The 21973-nt window shown below is 42.1% G+C and overlaps 1 protein-coding gene across 1 annotated transcript in view; it reads left to right on the top strand.

The window, feature by feature from the left end:
* Positions 1–21973, top strand: part of KAT2B (lysine acetyltransferase 2B) — a 106068-nt gene that overhangs the window by 49988 nt on the left and 34107 nt on the right. Inside the window, exons 6-9 of the mRNA XM_040481112.1 lie at positions 2731–2823; positions 4161–4342; positions 11815–12006; positions 18517–18623. Coding sequence (XP_040337046.1) covers positions 2731–2823; positions 4161–4342; positions 11815–12006; positions 18517–18623 — 574 coding nt within the window. The remainder of the gene's footprint in view (positions 1–2730; positions 2824–4160; positions 4343–11814; positions 12007–18516; positions 18624–21973) is intronic.

The following is a 21973-nucleotide window of genomic DNA, read 5'->3' as shown; positions in this document are numbered from 1 at the left end:
TGACCTCGAGATCATGACCCGAGCTGAAGTTGGATGTCCAACCAACTGAGGCACCCAGGCACCACACTTCCTTTTTTAATGTGAATTTACTTGATACATAATTTTCCCTTCTCATTTATTTACTTTTGTCTTTTTTGGGGGGGAGTACTAATGGGGCTTTGGGGTAGATAGGAGACAAACAGATAGGTAGATAGGAGAATTGTATTTTTAGGTTTTGGGGATATCCTTTTTTTTTTAATTTTTAAAAATATTTATTTTTGATAGAGAGAGAGAGAGCACAAGTGGGGGAGGGGCAGAGAGAGAGGGAGACACAGAATCTGAAGCAGGCTCCAGGCTCTGAGCTGTCAGCCCAGAGCCCCACGTGAGGCTCTAACTCATGGACCATGAGATCATGACCTGAGCCAAAGTCGGACACTCAACCAACTGAGCCACCCAGGCACCCCTAGGGGATATTAGTTCTAAAAATGGGAGGTGAGGGAGAGGAAACAGAGAGAGAGAGAGACAGAGAGACAGAGAGAGAGAGAGAGAGAGAGAGAGAGAGAGAGAGAGAGAGAGAGGAGCAGGGTGGGCAGAAAGAGGACAAACAGCTGAATCCCCCACTACCATTAGCAGGCACTAGGCTACTCCAGGTGACAACTTGTTGACATGGCTATGAGGCCTGAGTCATCCAGATTGAAGCCTGGCAGGGTCATGCTGTTTAGAGCTTCTTTGGAAAAAGATCTTCGTCGAAGAAAAACAACGTCTGCATGACTGCCGCTATTATTTGTCTTGGAACGAAGTGCCCTGGCAGCCCCCACCGCCGGCTGGAAGTGAAGGTGGTGTCAAGGTTTCCATCCTGCCAGCCTCCTCTCGATTCCCTTTATAACTAACCAAATAGGCCAGAAAACATTGCTCTGCTTTGAAGTACGTTTCCTCTCTCTCACCTCCCTCGTCTTCAACAGTGCAAATATGTTGGCCCATGGGAACGAAACCTCAACTATTCAGCATTCTCCCCCACTTCCCCCAGAGTCCTTTTTTGGGCAAATAAGTAATAAATCACCCATGCCTTTCCTTTTGAAAGGCAGTTCCTGTGTCTTATGTCTCAATAATCAAATTAAAATGAAATGTATTACACATGTGTGTAACATCTTAAAAACCTCAGGCTTAGATGTTGAAGATAAACCCAGTGAAAAGCTGCCTCGTGAAGCTGGGTGTATCTCGACCCTGTTAATGTGGCTCTGGAAGTGCACTGTCTGGGTTTGAACCCTGGGTCCATCACATTGGAAATGTGACATTGGGCGGGTCATTCTCCCTGTGTCCTTATCTGGAAAGTACAGACAGTAACAGCACCTGCCTCAAAAGGTTGTTATGCGCATTCCAGGAGATAAGACCTATAAAGAACTGTGAAGAGTGCCTGGCAAAAGTAAGGATGCAAATGCTTGATGCTAGCGTTAAATGTCTTTCATGGGCCCACTTATCCCAGCTCTGTCCTTTTGTAGATGAAGAAACTGAGATTCAGCAACTCCCCAACCTGTTAGTTTATCTCCGTTTTGAAACCCCTAGTGGACCAAGTTCCCAAGAGGTCTTATTTTAACTGGGTAAAAAAAGTAGGCAGTGGGAATTTATTTGTATTTAGATTTTATGATCAAGCTTTCCGTGTCCTTAGAAACAGATATAGTGACTTATTTTTGCATACTTATTTTTGTAAAAATGGGCATAATTCCTTGAAAAGATCAGTGAATGTCCCATGCTAATAATGTATTGGCACCCCTAGGAGGAACTGAGGCCCTTGCAAAACATGGCCCAGGGGGAGCACATGGTGATCCTCAACCTTGGCCATTTGTCCGTTTCCACTAACTCCTGGGAGAATGGTTGCTGTGTTTTGTTTCCACTGAAGAGGCAGTAAGTGGAGAAAGGAGGGAAAGATTTAACTTAAATGTGTGGTCATGTGATGACTGGCCCCATGTAAATGTTATGAAAGATTCAAGCAAAGGTTGAAAGTCAAGGGTTTCAATACCAAATTTATTTTCAAATTAGGTCTTGATTAGTGACTCTGTGTTCCCTTTTCTCTCTGATATTTGCTCTTTGAGGGCTTTAAATTCCAGTGGCAAGGATTAAGAGCAGTGTTTTGTTTTGTGGGCCTTGAGATGCCAGAACACTTGGCCTGCATTCTATGGATGGAAAGGAAATGAGAAAAGACCACAGCAGTGAAAGTTGCCAATGGAGAGTCTTAGAGAATTCCTTCCCCAAGGGCCTGGGCTCTAGATGATGCATACGACATAGGGGAGCTACAGACATCCCTCTCCCCTGGCCATACTTGTGCAGAATGGATCTCTGCCTTTCAGGGGGTTAAATAAAACCCTCTTGAGTGCACCTGCATTGGCCTAGGTGGGCATGTGCAAAATGTGCGTGTTGCACGCCAGGCCTCTGGGTCAGTGGAATCTGGAAATAGTGGGGAGAAGGGAAATGAGTCGGAGAGAGAGTCCGGTGGCTACTGCTACTGTGCTAGTCTGCACAGAACATGAAAGGGGTCTTAGTTTCTCATAGCTCTGGTCATGGGTGTGAAGGCAAATTTGGGTTACCTGGTAGTCACCCATTTTTACTGATTTAAGGATTTATTTACATGTAGTTAAGATAATTAGAATATGGTTACTTCCCTTCAGAGGCTATGTATGTGTCTGTGTGTGTGTGTGTGTGTGTGTGTGAGAGAGACACTGATTTTCTTTTTCTTAATGATTTTTTTTTTTGCAGCTCTTGAGAAAGTCTATTTTACAAAGAGGAAAACCTGTGGTTGAAGGCTCTTTGGAGAAGAAACCCCCATTTGAAAAACCTAGTATTGAACAGGTAAAAAGAAAAAAAAGAGAGAGAAGCCCTTTTTTATTGCTCTAAGGCTGAACAAACCTGATCTTCTTTGCATTTTTACATGCGTCTTCCTTCCATCCTCTATACCCAGCTTAGAGATGCTTAGAGATGAGTATGGAGAAATTGTTTTGGACCTTTGGCATCACAAGTGAATATTTAATTTAATACATGATCTAGCTTTTGTCTTTTATGGTTGCTGTATACTCAGAATTCACTGTGTGTTTGGGGAAGAAAAAAATTAAGAACATGCAGTTCACAAGAACACACGGAATGTGCTCTGTTTTGGTGTTGATGTTTTAAAATTAAGTCTTTGTCCTTTTATTTGGCACTATCTGAAAAAGCCTGTTGAGGTGAGGGAATTCAGGAGCATTGTCAAAAACATTGTAAGTCAAGCAAAAAGCACAAATAGGAAATGAGATTTTGCATCCAGAAATTGACTTTCTGTTACATTATGATTCCTGGAAAGAAACTGGTTTACTTGGGGAATCTGTTGACATGGATAGACTTTCTCTGTGAGGTGTTCTACTCCTCGTCAGAGTCACTTTTTAGCCTATCATTGTTTGGCTAAATAAATCTTAGATTCTCTTGACTGAATTTCTTAACGAGAATGATTACAGAAGATAGGACATCAGAGTCCTTAGTACAAATAAATGTATTTTTATCAGTTTTCAGTAGAAGAAATTTTATTTTGTCTCCAAACTCTGTTAAACAAGAATTCATTGTTCTTTTATTTGAAATTAGATTAGATGGGAGTGTTCTGCAGAAAGATTAAATGAATCCACAGATTCTTTTAAAAGCTCATAATTCTGAATAAGAATTTCTTTTCCCCTTGGTAAGCTTGCCAAAAAAAGTGATAGTAAAGAGTTTAAATTCTGTTGGTTTAGTTCAATGGAAGACGTGCTGGTGGCCTTTGGATTCACATTTTGGTAATGCAAAAACATAATGTTTATCCAAGGACCTCATCGTATATAATCTATGTGGATAGTGCAGGAAGAATTAGTTTACAAAATAGTCCTATTTTATCATTTGAAACGTTTTGACCTTTTCAGTCTGTGAGTTTGATTTTCTGTGATGCTTGAGGATTGCAGCAGGCACAGAATAGCAACTCACAGCTTCTCTGTCTTGTCGCTTTTCATCCACTGTGATCTGTGGTGCAGTTTCCTCCGGGCATTCCTGTTTTCTAATAGGGAAAAGGAAGAGGCTTTGTGAGTAGAGAAGTGTCTGTTCTCTTGCTAATAACCGTCAATGGTGCTGTGTGGGTGTTCAGAATTAGTATGCTCGCATAACTATATGAATAAATGGCCTTCCCTCCTTTTAAGGGTGTGAATAACTTTGTGCAGTACAAGTTTAGTCACCTGCCAGCCAAAGAAAGGCAAACGATAGTTGAGTTGGCAAAAATGTTCCTAAACCGCATCAACTATTGGCATCTGGAGGCACCGTCTCAACGAAGACTGAGATCTCCCAATGATGATATTTCTGGATACAAAGAGAACTACACAAGGTAATCAATCAGACGATCAGTTCCTTTCCCTTGGCCCTTGTAGAGCCTGTTGCAGACATAAAATTGCTGCCTGTGTCTGTGAGCCGAGGGTTGCCCAGTTACTGTGGTAATCCATCAATTCAGAGAGAATGTTTCTAGAATGTAGCTTTTTATTAATATCACGATATTTTTGGGGGTGAGAGACCCAAACCACCTAGTCCTATACTATCCAGTATGATAGTTGATGGCTACATGGAGCTACTGAGCACTTGAAATATGGCTAGCATTGAGATTTCTAGGATTATACAAAAAATAGGAAATTAAAAAAAATGTAAAATATTTCATGAGAACTTTTTTTTAAACTACATTTATTTTGAGAGAGAGAGACAGAAGGAGAGAGTGCACGGGGGAGGGGCAGAGAGGGAGAGAGAGAATTCCAAACAGACTTGTGCCCACAGTGCAGAGCCCATTGCGGGGCTCTAATCCACAAACCGTGAGCTCACGACCTGCGCTGACATCAGGAGTCCAAAGCTTAACTGACTGAGCCACCCAAGCGCCCCTCATGAGTACTGATTACATGTTGAAATGATAATATTTTGGATATATTCAATTAAAGAAGATATTTTAAAGTTAATTTCATCTGTTTATTTTTACCTTTTCAATCAGATTGCTGGAAAATTTTTAATCAGTTATGTGGCTTGCATTATATTTCTATTGAACATCAGTGATCTAGATAACCATACTGTGACTCCGTAATTATTATATAGAAACCTCAATCATTTCAAAAAACAAAACAAAAGAACAATGACCATGAGTATAATAGTGGTAAAGAATTTTTATAAAGAAGGAATGATCACCCTAGTCCCAGAACCATGATGGAACTAATATCATTATACAAGTTGTCTTCCGGTCTTTGCCCTTTAGATAATATTTTATATTAGTTAGAATGAAAAAATATATAGAATTTGCATCCTTTATGTCTCCCTACTTAACATCATATCAAATATTTTACTGGTTACACTATAGTCTGTTGGGTTGATGTACTATAATTAACCCATCCGTTTCCCTGTTGGTTGACATCAGACTGTGCAAATGTTCCTGGATTGCACATTTTCTCCTTAATGTGGGAATTTGTTTTTATTGTTTATGAATTGCAGAATAATAGAGTTAACTTAAAAAAATCTTAAACATGGGCCACACAAAACAGGATGACTACATTTATTTTCATTTAAGTAAGAGAGTGACTTGAATTATCCATTTTATTTACCTTTTTGTACTTTCCCCCTTTTATAGTTTATTTATTTATTTAAGTAATCTCTGTACCCAACATGGGGCTCGAACTCATGACCTAGAGATGGTGAGTCGTATGCTCTACCTACTGAGGCTCCTGACTCCCTTATATTTTATAGACACATCAAGCCTGGTTCAAGAGGTATTCCTGACTTAGAGTAGGCAATGTTTTTTGATAGTGCAAAGAGCACTTCTACCTAGATTATTTTCTATAATAGCAGATGACATGTAGGAATGAGATAAGCTTTCCTCTCAGATCATTGACCTGATATTCATGAGTAATATCCCCTTTTCTCTGTCCTCCCTTCTTTTACAATAGATATAATTTGAGTTATAAAGTATTTCCTCTTACTAATTGACTTTTATGAGAATTACAGATATCTTTGACACCAATTTTTTTTTTTTTTTTTTTTGAGAGAGGGCACAAGTGAGCGAGGAGGGGCAGAGAGAGAAGGAGAGAGAGAGAATCCCATGAGGGTCAGAGAGAGAGAAGTGGGGCTCACCTGAAGTGGGGCTCAAGCTCACCCAACACGGGGTCCGAGTTCATGAACCGTGAGATCATGACCTGAGCCAAAGTCAGATGCCTAACCAACTGAGCCACCTAGGTGCTTAACATCAATTTTTTAAAAATTATGTCTTTATTTCTATACCTTCATTTCAGAATTTTGCATGAACAATATGTCCTATAGTGTTTTAACTGTCATTTATAATAAGAGTTGAGAAAACACGTCTACCAAAAATATAGGGACACCTGACTGGCTCAGTCAGTAGAGCATGTGACTCTTGATCTTGGGTTTATGAGTTTGAGTCCCATGTTGGGTATAAAGATTACTTTAAAAAATCTATCTATCTATCTATCTATCTATCTATCTATCTATCTATGTATCATCTGTCTTATCTATCTTTGTCTTAAACCTGCCTGTTAACGATTGGAAAGCTGAATATTTGCCAAAGGCAGACCCCTGAAAGTATTTACCACTACTAACAGAGGAAAAAGTGTTTCATCAAGAAGAATTAAATGGGAAGCAGCATGGAGATATTAGTGTATTTTAGAAAACTGTAAAAATACTATGTAGCACTTGGAAATTACCCAGAAATGGGTGGCACTTACAAATAATACTTAAGGAGTAGTAAAGGTAGAGATGGAGCTTTGAAATGAACAGTGGGTATGAATCCTAGCTCCATTTCTCGCTAATTCTGTGTGCTTTAAACCAGTCACTTCACCTCCTTGACCTTCAGTTTCTTCCTCTGTCCGAGCCTCATGAGCACTGAGTGTTGTGTGTAGCGTCTGGCACACAGAACAGGCACTGGGGAGATGCCTAGTCATCATTTTCCTCCCACACACGTTATTCTCTAAAACTCAGCCACTGCCAGCGTGGGACTCTTAAGCTAGAGCACGTACAACTTAATGAGAGTGTCGTTATTTGAATACGACTTAAGAAGCCAACATCATAGGGAATAGAAGGATAGTTATTTGAATACGACTTAAGAAGCCAGCATCATAGGGAATAGAAAGATAGCCGCAGATTCCTTTCCAGCCCAGTATCCTGAGCCAAGGGCTGAAGGCAGAAGAGTGGAGTCTGACAATGGTGAAAAGAAACCTGCTGAGAGTCTGGAATGAATACACCCTGATGAGTTCTGAAACCTGCTGATTTCTAGGTGGAATGTAGACCAAGAGCCTCTGTTAATAATAAATAAGGAAACGAAGGTAGACAACACTCACCTCCCCCGCTTGCCCACTGTCACGCCATGTTGACGAAGAAAGGGAAGTAGAGAGAAACAACCTGTGAAAATTATGAGAATCAGTAATTCTTTCAGAGTAAAACCTCACTGTCATGACCACTTAGGATTTTAATAAACCACACGCCACTACAGCATGGTGTCTCCTTGATATAATCTTCTCGAAAATGGGTAATATTACAGGCTGCAGGCACCACCAGGCTTTATCTTGATGTGTAAGTGAGCCTCAGGACCTGTCATGCTGGTTCCACATATAATTTACAGCATTTGTAGCAATCAGAGCAAAGCGGTTGAACACTTCTTGGAGCTTGTACGTCAGCACGGAGGTGGGGTGATACAGGATTCTCTGTGGAAGAGACTGGATCCTGAAAATGAAAGAAAATGAAAGAAAACTTCCTGAAACAAAACTTTTATATATTGAAAATATGACACAGTAATGTTAACATATACTTAATAATAGCAATATATATCCCCCAGAAATCACTGTGGTTTTAGGGAAAAAAAAAAACAAACAAACTCTGAACAAGTATTTTGAAGTTCCCTGAATTTCATGATGGTGCACTAATATGGTTTCATGAAGAAATAACCTGAAAATAAAGTGTCAGAGAAATGTGACTTCTTAAAATACATATGACAAACAGAATCTGCTGTTGGAAGTGGCAAATATTTAGTCTTAGATGCTAAGTTGTGCAGACTGTCTGAAAGTTGATAACGGTCATCCCATATTGGGGAGGTTTTTTTTTTTTTTTTTTAATTTAAGTTAGTTAACATATAGTGTAGTCTTGGCTTCAGGAATAGACCCCAGTGATTCAACACTTACATATAACACCCAGTGCTCATCCCAACAAGTGCTGTCCTTAATGCCCGTAACTCATTTAGCCCATCCTTCCCACCCACCTCCCTCCAGTTTGTTCTCTATCATCTAGAGTCTCTTATGGTTTGCCTCCCTCTCAGTTTTTATCTTATTTTTCCTTCCCTTCCCTTATGTTCATTTGTTGTGTTTCTCAAATTTCACATATGGGGAGATGTTTTGTAGGAATACACAGCAAGTTTGATATAACTAAGTTGATTTTTTTACGTAACCATTGTTGTGTGTTACTGAGCGTTCATCATCAGGCATGTACATCTAGGACAGTATCGGGAGGCATGGAGAGAAAGTGGATGAGGTGAGAGGAGACCCTAGCCTTTAGTTCAGGTGCACTAGGAGAGATCACAGGATTCCTACAAACCTTAGGATTTTCACGCCAGTAAGTAGGGCGGCGTGGTCTTCTGTGTTCAAGTTCCATAGTTCTGTTCACATTTTGAAGAAAGCAAGGTGGTTGCAAAGCATTGTAATGGTGTCAAAAATCTGAGAGAGTTATTTGAACTACCAGTAAATTGCACACACATGCCATTCTTTTTTTTTTTTTTAATTTTTTTTTCAACGTTTATTTATTTTTGGGACAGAGAGAGACAGAGCATGAACGGGGGAGGGGCAGAGAGAGAGGGAGACACAGAATCGGAAACAGGCTCCAGGCTCTGAGCCATCAGTCCAGAGCCTGACGCGGGGCTCGAACTCACGGACCGCGAGATCGTGACCTGGCTGAAGTCGGACGCTTAACCAACTGCGCCACCCAGGCGCCCCCACACATGCCATTCTTATTACGCATGCAAAAATGAATGGACCGTATCCCTGTCATTACTTCTTAGATGACCTGACACCAGTCATTTAGGTAAAATCTTTTCTTACAGTTAAGTGTTTGAAGGAGTGTGTATGCAGAGATGCACACAAATTCCCATTTCTTCTTTTCATCCCACTATGCGCGATGACGATGTCATTTGTTAAAACAGCACTAAAACACCACACGTTGACTCAGACTCTCTCTTATCATGCTGTGCACTTGACAGATTTATAAAATAATATTAATCTTGGAAGCAAAAACAAAACAAAGCTAAAAAGCATAAACTGTGGTCTATAAAATGCTTCTTAGAAGAAATGGATGGAAGTCCATTACTTGAAACATTTTACTGGACGATAATGGTCTGTGCTGCCTTCCCCTACCCTGGGAAGATTGCATGGCCTGTTACGCCCTTCTTTATAACACTTCATGATTTTATGGTGGTATTTAAAACCTACCATTGCTGTAGCAGAAATAACATCATTTTTAAGTAGAGTCTCAGATATCTGTGACCCCTTCACAGATGGAAATGCTCTGTAGACTCAAAATCAGCACCTCCCATAGATACATAATGTGAGCTGCAAATGTAATTTAAAATGTTCCAGTAGTTAACGTTTTAAAGAGTAAATAGGCACAGTAGGCACAGGACATTAATTTCAATAATGCTTTATTTTACCTAATGTATAAATATTACTGCACTGTGTAATCGACGTGAAAAATTATTAATGATATATTTTTACCTTCTCTTGTGCTGTCTTTGAAATCCAACGTGTATTCTATACCTACGGCACATCTCAATTCATTCACTCAATTTAAAATGGTTAAAGCTCAGTGGAGTCCTACCAAAGCAATAAAGTTATATTTCATGGAAAAATATTTCACACTAAAAGTAAATTTTAAATTGATTAAATGACATTACAAATTAAGCTTCTCAGTTGTCCTAGCCACATTTCAGGTGTTCAGTACTTACGTGTGGCCAATGGCTACTGTATCTGCACAGTATCAGTATAAACCGCTATTTTGGACAGTACTGGTCTAAATTCTGAGAGTCTTCTGTCTTCCATTGCAGAAAATTGGACATATTTTTAATATTAAGTCTTACTGATAGTCTTGTGATGGTCTAAGTCTCATGAAACCGAATTTCTGATTATTAAGGTCTGTAAACTGTTTAACTCTTAACATTTGTCGTTTCGTGATTAGCCACTTGGTGGCTGGCCTCCCTTCAGCCCTGAATATCTTAGAACGTCATTAAGTGGCCATGGACTAATACCCAGCAAAGACTAGCCTTGAAGGTGATACAGTTCTGTGTGCAGTGCCTTAGGAAGCACAACATAAATGCGCTTCCTGGCCTTTCTGCTACCGAGGTCACTGTTTGTGATTTGACAAGATCAACACGTAAGAGGCCCATGTAACCAACAAAGTGACATTTGGGTGTTAATTAAGACAGAAAAGCCGAGAGAAGAGAAGACATGGTAGCAGGATTTTAAGGTCAGGTTTAAATTTAGGCAGATGAACTAACAGTAACGAAGTTTTCTTTCCCAAAGATGAACCACTGCCATCACCACCACGCACAGGGGAAGTATGAAGTCATACAGAGTGAGATAAAAAAACCAACAAAAGTTAGGTAACCACTATTATTCCACTCTTTATTAAGGGTTTGAAAGTTCATTGGGAGCTTCCCAGTACCAGTTTGGGCTCAGTAGAGCCAGCCTTCCCTCCCACTTTAAAGGAGATCAGGAAGGCACACAGAGAGGAGGGATGTTAATTTTTGGAAAGCAGGTCCTGCCCTGGAAAGAGATATTTGGATCTGCTACCAAGGAATGAAGATCTGCGCAATGAAGCTTCTGACCCCTGGTCTGGTGCCACCCCCTGACCCCCACTGTACATTTGTGTTGCTGGGTCCTGGGAATCTGAGACCTTGCATCCTGGGAGACTGTAAAGAAAGAGGGCTGGTGTTGAATAAACTTGCATTCTCTAGCTTCTCTTGGGTGAGTGAGCTTTCCACATTGTATGCCCTACACAGCCAGTGTACCCCAGAACTGTGGTCTGATCTCAAGAAAGCCCCTGGTTTCCCTCTGGGCCTGGGCACACATCCAGCTTTTGCAATGCCAAAGTGCATTTTCAAGTTTGAGACTGAGTCATTGAAAATGCACCTTAGCGACAGATGGTGGGAGCTCATTACTTCCTGTGTTTTGACTGAGTTTTGAATAGTCTTGAAGATCTTTATCTTCCCACCAAGGCTTTGGGGGTATGTGAGTGCTGTGTAGGCATTTTAAATTTTACTCAGAGAACTAGATGGTGGAATTCTCATCTTTCACAAATGGGACTTCTTCAGCTTCCTCTTCTTAATTTCTTCTTTTTATTTAAATTACCATTTACGTACCAGAAACTCAAGTTGCACTGTGCACTTTCCATATGGTATCTCATATAATGCTCGTGATCACCCAACAAAGTAGGTATTATTGCTGTCCCCATTCTACAGATGAGGAAATGGAGACTTAAAAACATAATTAAATTCTCCAAGTCAAGCAGCCCGTTAAGTGGCAAAGCAAGGATTTGACCCCAGGTGTGTCTGACTACAGGACTCACCAAGCGATGTTGCAGAATAGAATGGTTGTCCTGGAACTGGACCCAACTGCTTATATTGGGGCGAGCGACTCTGACTTCAAGTTCCATTAGCTGGCAGTGATACTGACCTAGTTTCTTCCCCTGTGGTTAGTGGTGTGAGAGTCACCATGCTTGGATATTTCAGATCATCTGGGATGTTGAAGGGATATTGATGGTGCTTGTCTTCTCTGACCACAGGTGGCTGTGTTACTGCAACGTGCCCCAGTTCTGTGACAGTCTACCTCGGTATGAAACCACCCAGGTGTTTGGGAGAACCCTGCTGCGCTCAGTCTTCACAGTTATGAGACGACAACTCCTGGAGCAGGCGAGGCAGGAAAAAGACAAACTGCCACTTGAGAAACGAACTCTAATCCTCACCCACTTCCCAAAGTAAGAGAGCACTCCTGCAGGTCTTTGATCCTGGAGCTTGAGATCGATGCACACGTTCCAAAGCCTGTATCAGCCACGAGGTCAGGAATGATAGCAAAAGCGTCCCAGGGAGGAGGCAGAAGGGACCCTCTCCTTCTCACCTCCCTTTGTGAGTCGTCTTGGGATGCATCTGTTATTAGCTGCAATCTGTGTTGCTGGCACTTGTAGCTCCCTGAGCCCCAGCTCATCCCACCCGAGTCATTGTGTCTGGGTCTCGGGATGGGGAAGCTGCCAGGAAGCTAGGGGACCATGGGGGAGAGTGGTAGAAGCAGTTTCCATCTACTCAGAAGTGGTGCAGGACAACTTTAGTTTGCTGGGTGTTTTTCCATCCCAGATCTCTAACCCTTTCTAAGACCTGGTGAATCACTCCTGCCTCAGCCACAGTCGGCCTGCCCCCTCACTCTAAACTAGACCCCACCAGTGGGCTGGAAAGGAGTAGAGAGGCTTCCTTTAAAATGATCTTTGTACCTCTCTACTCAGTTTCTTTTTCTTCATTAAAAAAATTTTTTTAATGTTTATTTTTGAGAGAGACAGAGAGAGAGAGCAGGGGAGGGGCAGAGAGAGAGGGAGACACAGAATCTGAAGCAGGTTGCAAGCTGTCAGCACAGAGCCTGACGTGGGCCTCGAACCCACGAACCGCAAGATCATGACCTCAGCTGAAGTCAGACGCTTAACCAACTGAGCCACCCAGGTGCCCCTCTACTCAGTTTTTTAGAGAATATGCCTGACTCCTATGCACCTTGCTTTCTGTACCTGCCAGAGCTTCCAACATATAAATAATCACTTACATATTTTTCAAATGAAAGAAGTGTGTCAAAGGAATAGGGAGTTGCAGCGCTGTAACATTGACATTGGAAGTGCATTTTCGGTGCTAAGAACCAAAAATTGAAGCTAAAAGGCTGACTGCTCATGAGAGGGGCTGAGGATGCAGTGGCCAACTTGTCATGGAGCAGTGACAGCAAGACATGAGTGAGACGGTTCATTCTGGGGCATCATTCTGCCCAGAGCAGCACTTTGGTGTGGGGGAAGTCGAAGGTATAATTTGAAAGGACTTTCTAGGTATGATAGAGTCTGTCTTCCCCCGCCCATTAAGAACTGCTCATGTAGAGAAGAGATGAAGAAACGAGGTATTCTTTAACCAAAGACTGATAATACCCTGTTTTAGCAGGGAAACTAGATTTTTATTAAGTTACAATTATTGTATTGCCCAGTTTGTTTCTCAGGAAAGATAGCTTTAATTAAAAAAAATTGTTTTTTAATGTTTATTTTTGAGAGAGAGTGTGAGAGACAGAGCACGAGTGGGGGGGGGGGGGGGGGAGAGAGAGGGAGACACAGAATCCGAAGCAGGCTCCAGGCTCTGAGCTGTCAGCACAGAGACCTACACAGGGCTCCAACCCACAAACCATGAGATCATGACCTGAGCTGAAGTCAGATGCTCAACTGACTGAGCCACTCAGGCGCCCCAACATAACTTTAATTTTAAAGAATGTTAGGTCTAAAACAACCACAAAAATGGTTTTTTGATAGAAATTGACTGAAAATTCCTTGGCAGTGTAACACAAATCTTGAGCCGTGGGTAGAGGGCATCATGGGTAATTCTGATGAGCTTTAGCTGAATGCCCAATGTTTGTACATAAATCCTAGCTTCCTGATTTTCAATGTATTATTAAGCAGCTGGTACCTGAGACAGGCATGACACGAACACTTCGGCGTTCTCCGGGAAAGAAGGTTCAGCACCACTGAAATTGGAGTTTGGGTGTTTACCCCTAAATGGCTTATGATCTCTGGGCACACTCGTGTATTCGGTGGCTGCCTTTTAGCTTTCCTTAGGGATTTAAAGCAATTTTCTTATTTCTCTATTACATTTGCCACATAAGCAGCATTTTACACTTTCAGATTACAGTTGTCATTCTCTGTCTCCAAGCCAAGGAACAAAGAGGACCCTCCCCCTACCCCACCTTTTGCAGTACTTAAAGAGAAATTTTAATCACCTAACATAGTAACAATTTTTCCCCCATAGCAAAGTCATCTTGCTTCTTGGAGATATTTGCTAATTATAACGTGTTACGTTCCTTCATCCCATAGTTCTGGCGTGCTTCTGCTACTGAGTTAAAAAATCAGTGCTGCTTTTTTTTTTTTTTTTCCCTTCTCTATTACTAATGGTAGGGTAAAACTACCACCCACTTCTCCTTTGAAATCCCTTGTCATTGAATATAACAACATTGGGCCCAATAGGGATTTATCCCCACAGCCTTGGCAGCTGAATCATATATATTGAAGCTTGAGGTGCTGTGTGGGTCCTGGGCACTGTCTCAGACTGAGAGCTGTGACTGGCTTCATGCCATTGTGCGGGGTGGCTGTGGCTCTCACATGTACTTGCGGGGCTTACGTCCTTGTTGTCCTCCTCCTATGTGCCCTTTCTTCCACTTGGCTTTAACTCGTGCCTCTCCTCCCATCCACCTACTTACAGGGTTGTTTAAAAAATGTTTAGTGTCGGGGCGCCTGGGTGGCGCAGTCGGCTAAGCGTCCGACTTCAGCCAGGTCACGATCTCGCGGTCCGTGAGTTCGAGCCCCGCGTCGGGCTCTGGGCTGATGGCTCGGAGCCTGGAGCCTGTTTCCGATTCTGTGTCTCCCTCTCTCTCTGCCCCTCCCCTGTTCATGCTCTGTCTCTCTCTGTCCCAAAAATAAAATAAAAAACGTTGAAAAAAAAATTAAAAATGTTTAGTGTCTGTATTTCATTCTACAAGTGATAAATGCACCTGCTGATGAAAATACGAAAATTTGATTAAGAGATAACAAAGAAGCAAATGACTCCCCCATAGCCCTACCACTCTGAACTACTTTTAGTGTTTTTAGATATTTCTCTATTTCTCCAGGTAGTGTGTTCTTTTATTCTATATACAATTTTATATTGTGTGTGTGTGTGTGTGTGTGTGTGTGTTTATATATATATATACATAAAGCAAGCACTTTCTCATGACATTTCTGAGGCTGTTCTTTATTACAATGAAATAAATGTATTTACGTATATACATAAAACACACATACATGTGCATATAAAATTATTTTTCCTAAATTATTAATGGCATTATTCCTTGATGAGTCTTTGGAGGGCTTTGTGAAGAGTGTTCTGACCATGTAATTACTGATACAGAAAGAGCCTAGAAAAGGAAAGGAAATTTACTTCTGTGATGAAGGGCAGTTGGGAAAATCTTGAGGGCTGTGTAAGGTAGGAAAAGAGGAAAAGACCTCAAGCACCTTCTTTCTCATCAGCAAGATCAAAATGATCTCAGAATGTGTTGCTGTCAGCCTTTCCATAATTGGCAAGAAACACACTAAAATGTTTTAAAACGTAAGATAATGGTGGCTTGCTTAGGAAGTAGAAGTGACTCATGCAGTTTCTAGAAACCATGAATTTAAACTATCGAGTGCAGGTAGGTGTTCATTCAAGTGGTTTGTTTTTAAATCTGAGATTTAACCCGAGCAGCAAGTAAAAAGACCCCTTAGGACCTTTCCCCATCTGTTTTCACTTATGCAAAACAAGCTTCTCCCATCCCTGAAACCATTTAGAATTTTGCAGTCATTGATAAATGAGAATAGTGGTACTTTTAGTGATGGTGATGAGGAGGATGATATAGATCCTTGATCAGTTATCCAAAACCTTGATACTAATGTTTCACAGTTCAAATTTACAATATTTTGTAAAGGTAATATATAACATGTATATTATTAGGGCACCTGGGTGACTCATTCGGTTAAGTGTCCAACTTCGGCTCAGGTCATGATCTCATCGTTCATGAGTTTGAGCCCCCACTTCAGGCTCTGTGCTGACAGCTCAGAGCCTGGAGCCTGCTTCGGATTCTGTGTCCCCAACCCCCTCTAACCCTTCCCCGCCCCTCTCCCTCTCAAAAATAAATAAACAAAAAAAAATTAAAAATAACGCATACTATATATCATGGCTTTAGGGATGCAGGCAATCCCCCTAAATCAAATCCATTTATAATTATAAAAATTATAAATAGTTTTATGTTTGTTTGGGTCAGATTGTTGCCAGATGGGTTATGGAAGATCTTTTTTTTTTTTTTTAATGTTTATTTATTTGTGAGAGTGAGAGTGAGCAGGGGAGGGGCAGAGAGAGAGGGAGAGAGAGGATCTGAAGCTCAGTACAGAGACAGAGGGGGGGGGGGGGGCGACAACTCACGAACTGTGAAATCATGGCCTGAGCTGAAGTCAGAGGCTTAACCGACTGGGCCACCCCGGCACCCCTGGAAGATCTTTTAATTTTTTTTTTTTCAACATTTATTTATTTTTGGGACAGAGAGAGACAGAGCATGAACGGGGGAGGGGCAGAGAGAGAGGGAGACACAGAATCAGAAACCGGCTCCAGGCTCTGAGCCATCCGCCCAGAGCCCGACGCGGGGCTCGAACTCCCGGACCGCGAGATCATGACCTGGCTGAAGTCGGACGCTTAACTGACTGCGCCACCCAGGCGCCCCAAGGAAGATCTTTTTTTTTTTTTTATTTTATTTTATTTTTTTTTTTTTTTTTTTTAAATTTTTTTTTTCAACGTTTATTTATTTTTGGGACAGAGAGAGACAGAGCATGAAGGGGGGAGGGGCAGAGAGAGAGGGAGTCACAGAATCGGAAGCAGGCTCCAGGCTCTGAGCCATCAGCCCAGAGCCCAACGCGGGGCTCGAACTCACGGACCGCGAGATCGTGACCTGGCTGAAGTCGGACGCTTAACCGACTGCGCCACCCAGGCGCCCCAGGAAGATCTTTTTTTAAAGAGCTTGTGGATTTCAGAATTTCAGAGACAGGAGAGCGGACTCTTCATATTCAACCTTTGTTACACGATTGCCGTGTGAACTTCGGGAGGGCAAGGTGGTGGTTCTGTTCACTCTGTCCTAACAGCATCTGACACAGTATCTGGCGCTGGGTAGACACTCGGTCAGTGTTTGTTGAACGAATGAGTGGAGCATTTACTAGGGGTCAGGCACCATTTCGCGCCTGCACCTCAGCGTATCCCTCACGACTACCCTGCACAGGAATTACTGTTGATATTTCTGTTTTATGGAAGAGGAAGCTGAGGAAGAGAAAACTAAGAATGTGTCCCAAGGGTCACAGAAATTAAGTGTTGAGCTTGGCAAATGGATTCTCGAGCCCAGGCTCTTAGTCTCTTTTCTGTATCCTTCCGCTAGAATTAGTGTGCCTCAAGAAGAGGCTTGTAGGAAGGTACTTCAGTACCAGATGTATAGATCTGTGTGTGTAGTTAAATCATAGTTCTTCAATTTTGGTGTACAGAAGTCTAAGGTACTTATCAAAATGTGGTTACCCAGGCCTGTTCTCATGGACTTCAATTCAGTAAGCCCAGGTAGGGCTCGGTTATCCGTATTTCTAACAAGGTCTCATCCATTTGGTTTATAATATGACCGGAAGTATAACATAGTAGTCACTGGTTCTTTTTTAAAAATGTTTGCTTATTTTTGAGAAAGAGAGAGACAGAGTGCGAGCAGGGGAGGGGCAGAGAGAGAGGGAGACACAGAATCCGAAGTGGGCTTCAGGCTCCAAGCTGTCAGCACATTGTCAGAGCCCAACGTGGGGCTTGAACTCATGAACCACAAGAGCATGACCTGAGCCGAAGTCAGATGCTTAACTGACTGAACCACCTAGGCACCCTGGTTCTTTTAAAAAAAAATTTTTTTTTTAATTAACTATTTATTTTTGTTAAGTAATCTCTGTGCCTAACGTGGGGCTTGAACTCACAACCCCTAGATCAAGAGTCATATGCTCTTCTGACTGAGCCAGCAAGGTGCCCCTCAATCATTTATTCTAATCCTAGCCCTGCAGTTTATTAGTTGTGGAACTTTGTACCAGTTATTTAATCTCTTTGCTTGAAATTTTTCTTCTGTAAAACGAGTATAATAATGGGTTCCATTTCATAGGTTTGTTAGGAGAGCACCTGAGTTAATAATACATCAACCACGTAGAACAATGTCTGTCATGTAGTAAGAGTAGGCGTGTGATAATAAAAATAAAATATGTAACTCACTGGGTTGGTATGAGGATTCAATACGTTCATAGAACAGTGCAGGCACATGGCAAGCATTCGATAAATATTAGTTTTGCGGTGAACAATGACAGCTACATAGATGGTGGGAATCTTGCTCTGGGGCTTACTGAGGAATGCTCAGTGGAATGCATTCCTACTGATGTATGCTCTGTGCATTCTATGTTATGTCAATCTGTGCAGAATCAAAAGAGAATAAATTTGTGGAAATGCATTTCTTTATTTGAATATACCAGGCCCACCCACAGATCATCATTTGAGTCATAATTCGCGATCATATTTCTGAGTTGAAGGTGAGAGGCTGATGTTGGGGTGCTTGCCATAAATGGTTAGGGTTTTCATCCTTCTAGTAATATATTAGTAATATATTTTGATCTTATTATTGCTTTCACTCTTGTGTCTAGGTTTCTATCCATGTTAGAAGAAGAAGTTTATAGTCAAAACTCTCCTATCTGGGATCAGGATTTTCTCTCAGCCTCTTCTAGAACCAGCCAGCTAGGAATCCAAACAGGTAAATTTCTTTTTGCATAAATCAGAGAACAACCAGAATGTGTTAGTCACAGCTCACTCTGCATTTATTTGTGGGTTTTTTTTGTCAAAAAATCGAAGAACAGAGCCGGCCAAAAAGTAACACCTTGGCAAATCTTACATGTGCATCTCGGTTAATGAAGAGAGCAGGTGCAAATCAGTTAAAACAACCCCTCCTTGTGCTATTGAGTTTGCTTAGCTTGCACATTAGGAGGTGTAAAATGCCGTACAGCTCAGCTCTGTAGTCAAATGCTGGCTTTTTTTTTTTTTTTCAACGTTTTATTTATTTTTGGGACAGAGAGAGACAGAGCATGAACGGGGGAGGGGCAGAGAGAGAGGGAGACACAGAATCGGAAACAGGCTCCAGGCTCTGAGCCATCAGCCCAGAGCCTGACGCGGGGCTCGAACTCACGGACCGTGAGATCGTGACCTGGCTGAAGTCGGACGCTTAACCGACTGCGCCACCCAGGCGCCCCAAATGCTGGCTTTTTAAAAAGACACTTAAAGTGTTGGTCAGTAGTGGCCAGATATGCCCAGGAATCAAGCCTTGGTCTGGTTTCGGAATCTGTGATGTCAGTTTCGTGCAGCAAGTTACTGTCACGGATAAAGGTAGGGTGGTGAGTGGAGGAGAGCCATCTTGAGTCTCAGGTCGTGAAGTTCTTCCTAGTGGGGCCAGAGCATCCTTGCCGTTGCTTTGGGTGGCAGCAGCTAGTATTTTGTGACGGAAGAAGGCGTGTGACTTCTAGAGTCCCACTGATCCCAGAGAGAGGCTCTGAACTGCTGCCTTTGACGCCAGGAAGACTCGGAGAAGTTTGGCAAGAGATGCCAAAGCAGTCATTCCTATGTGGCCGTGGGGAAAGCAGAATGCAGAATTTCCATATTAGAGTTTTTAGTACATCTAGCTCAGTGTATAGTATTTTTGCCTCTAGCAAAAAAAAATCTTTTTTGCAAATGGTAAAAGTCACCTTCTTTACTGTACGGTTCTGTGAATTTTGACAAACACATGCAGTTAAATAACCACCAGTACCATTAAAATACAGAATAGTTGCTTCACCCCGGAAAATTCCCTTGCAACCCTCTGTAGTTCGTTCATTGCCCCACCACCAGCCTTGGCAACCACTGATTTGTTTTTTGTTCCCGGAGTTTGCTTTTTCTAGAATGTCATATGAATGGAATCATATGGTACACCATTTTCTGAGTCTGACTTCTTTCACTCAGCATAATGCATTTGAGAAGGTGATTAATAATGTTTTTCTTATCTAGCGCCTAAGTTTGGATGTAAATATAATTAAATCCCTACAAAGCAGAGTACTTAGGGAATGAGGTATTTTGGTTTGGATCAAATCCTTTTTGTTTGAATTCTTGTTTTTAGAGACCCCAGTTTCTAGCATTTACGGACATATCCTCTGTAGTGACTGGGCATGTCCTCTGTATTGCTCTCTCTGTCCCTGTGCTGTTCACTTTGTCTTTATCTCATCTGGTTTTCTTTTTTTAAAATTTTTTCAACGTTTATTTATTTTTGGGACAGAGAGAGACAGAGCATGAACGGGGGAGGGGCAGAGAGAGAGGGAGACACAGAATCGGAAGCAGGCTCCAGGCTCTGAGCCATCAGCCCAGAGCCCGACGCGGGGCTCGAACTCACGGACCGCGAGATCGTGACCTGGCTGAAGCCGGACGCTTAACCGACTGCGCCACCCAGGCGCCCCTCTCATCTGGTTTTCAAATAACATCTCTCCCACAAACCCTCTCCTTGCTCCTCCCATGCCTTCCAGCAAGGACTGTATCTCTTTTCTTCCAAACTTTCACAGAACCTTGAATATATCTTATCTTCGGTTTTCTAGCTTGGCTGTGTGGTGGCCTCACTTGTGATTGAAAATAATATTGATTTCTGAGGCTTCTCCCAAAAGAGTGATGTAATTGGTCTAGCCTGGACATTGAGAATTTTAAAAGCTCCCCAGGTGATTCTGATGTACAGCCGTATTTGAGAACCGCTGTGTCACGTAGCACTTACCTCGTGCTGTCCTAACCCCACTTTTTTTCTGTAAGTCTTCTGTCTCCAGTGAGTGTGGTGGTCAGAGGCTGTTTGCCACAATCATAATAACAGACTTCCATTAAGTCCTTGCCTGTGAAGTCTGCTTCATAGTGAATTAGCTCAAGCCCGGAGAAGTTGGTATTATTATCCCCTTTATATAGATGAGAAATAGAAGCTCAGAGAGGAGCACCAAGTTGCCCACAACCAGAGCTCCTAAGTGATGGAATTGGGTTTCATGCCCAGTCTGTGAAATTCCTCAACTACTACACCCCATGAAGAGCCAGCCAGACCTCCAGCCAGGCTTTCTAGCATGTGCTGTGAATGTGCCGGCAGATAGACTCTTGTGGGAGGAGTGAGTGAAGAGCAGTTTCCTCCTTCAGGCAGGAGGACACCAAAGCAATTCAGCAGGATCAGCTGAGTTCTTTGCTGGAGGGTCTTCCAGAGAGGATTCCTCTTTGTGAAAACTCCCCTTAATCTTTGCCCTCCTGGAATGCCTCCCTGGTGTGTTCAGCTTCTAGCGCATTTTATGTCTTAGCACAGGATGGAGAAGGCAGAGGTTGTGTCTGACTCTCGGGGAGTTCCACATTTATTTGTGTGGCTGAGGTTGTAACCCGGTTGAACTGCATTGTCCTCTTTAGTGTTACCCAAAGCTGTCAGAAGCAGGCTGCCTTCTCCTTTTTTTTTTTTTTTTTTTTTTTTTTTACTGTAATTGCAGTGTGTTCTCTGGGGGGAAAGAAGAGTGTAATCATCTACTTAATTGGCATGTCTGCACATCTATGCAGCTGTGATAAATGACATTCGTAATGATGGCTCTGAAGTTTTGCAAGATACTCAAATGTCTTCAGAATAACCAGAGCTTCCCCTTTGTGTGCAATCACTCCAGTGCACTTTGAGATTCAGAAGGCCTGTTTCCTGGAAGGAAAGCCATATGTATGTGTGTATATATACACACACACATATATATATATGGCCTGGCACTCTGGTATATTCTCCGTGCTGTGGAATGGTGTCTCTCTGTAAACTTACTCCATCACTTTCTTGGCTGTTCAGAACGTCCTCTGAGGACCGAACTGTGGCTGCATTGAAACTTAGTTGAACGTTCTCTCTGGGCATCTGGCTTTACTGCTATACTCTGTCCTGTACGTGACCAGTGCCACTGAAAATGTCTGTATTCTTCATCTGCTCTCACCACACTAGCTACAAATCAGCAGCACACTGGCAAAGCAATATCCTATTTCTGACAATGGCTTTTATAAAAGAAAAGAAAAGAAAAGAAAAGAAAAGAAAAGAAAAGAAAAGAA

The sequence above is a fragment of the Herpailurus yagouaroundi genome, unplaced genomic scaffold (genome assembly GCF_014898765.1).
Source record: "Herpailurus yagouaroundi ecotype Mexico unplaced genomic scaffold, PumYag 159, whole genome shotgun sequence".
Taxonomy (NCBI): Eukaryota; Metazoa; Chordata; class Mammalia; order Carnivora; family Felidae; genus Herpailurus; species Herpailurus yagouaroundi.
The sequence above is the reverse complement of the archived record's forward strand: the minus strand, read 5'-3'. Positions and strand labels throughout refer to the sequence as shown.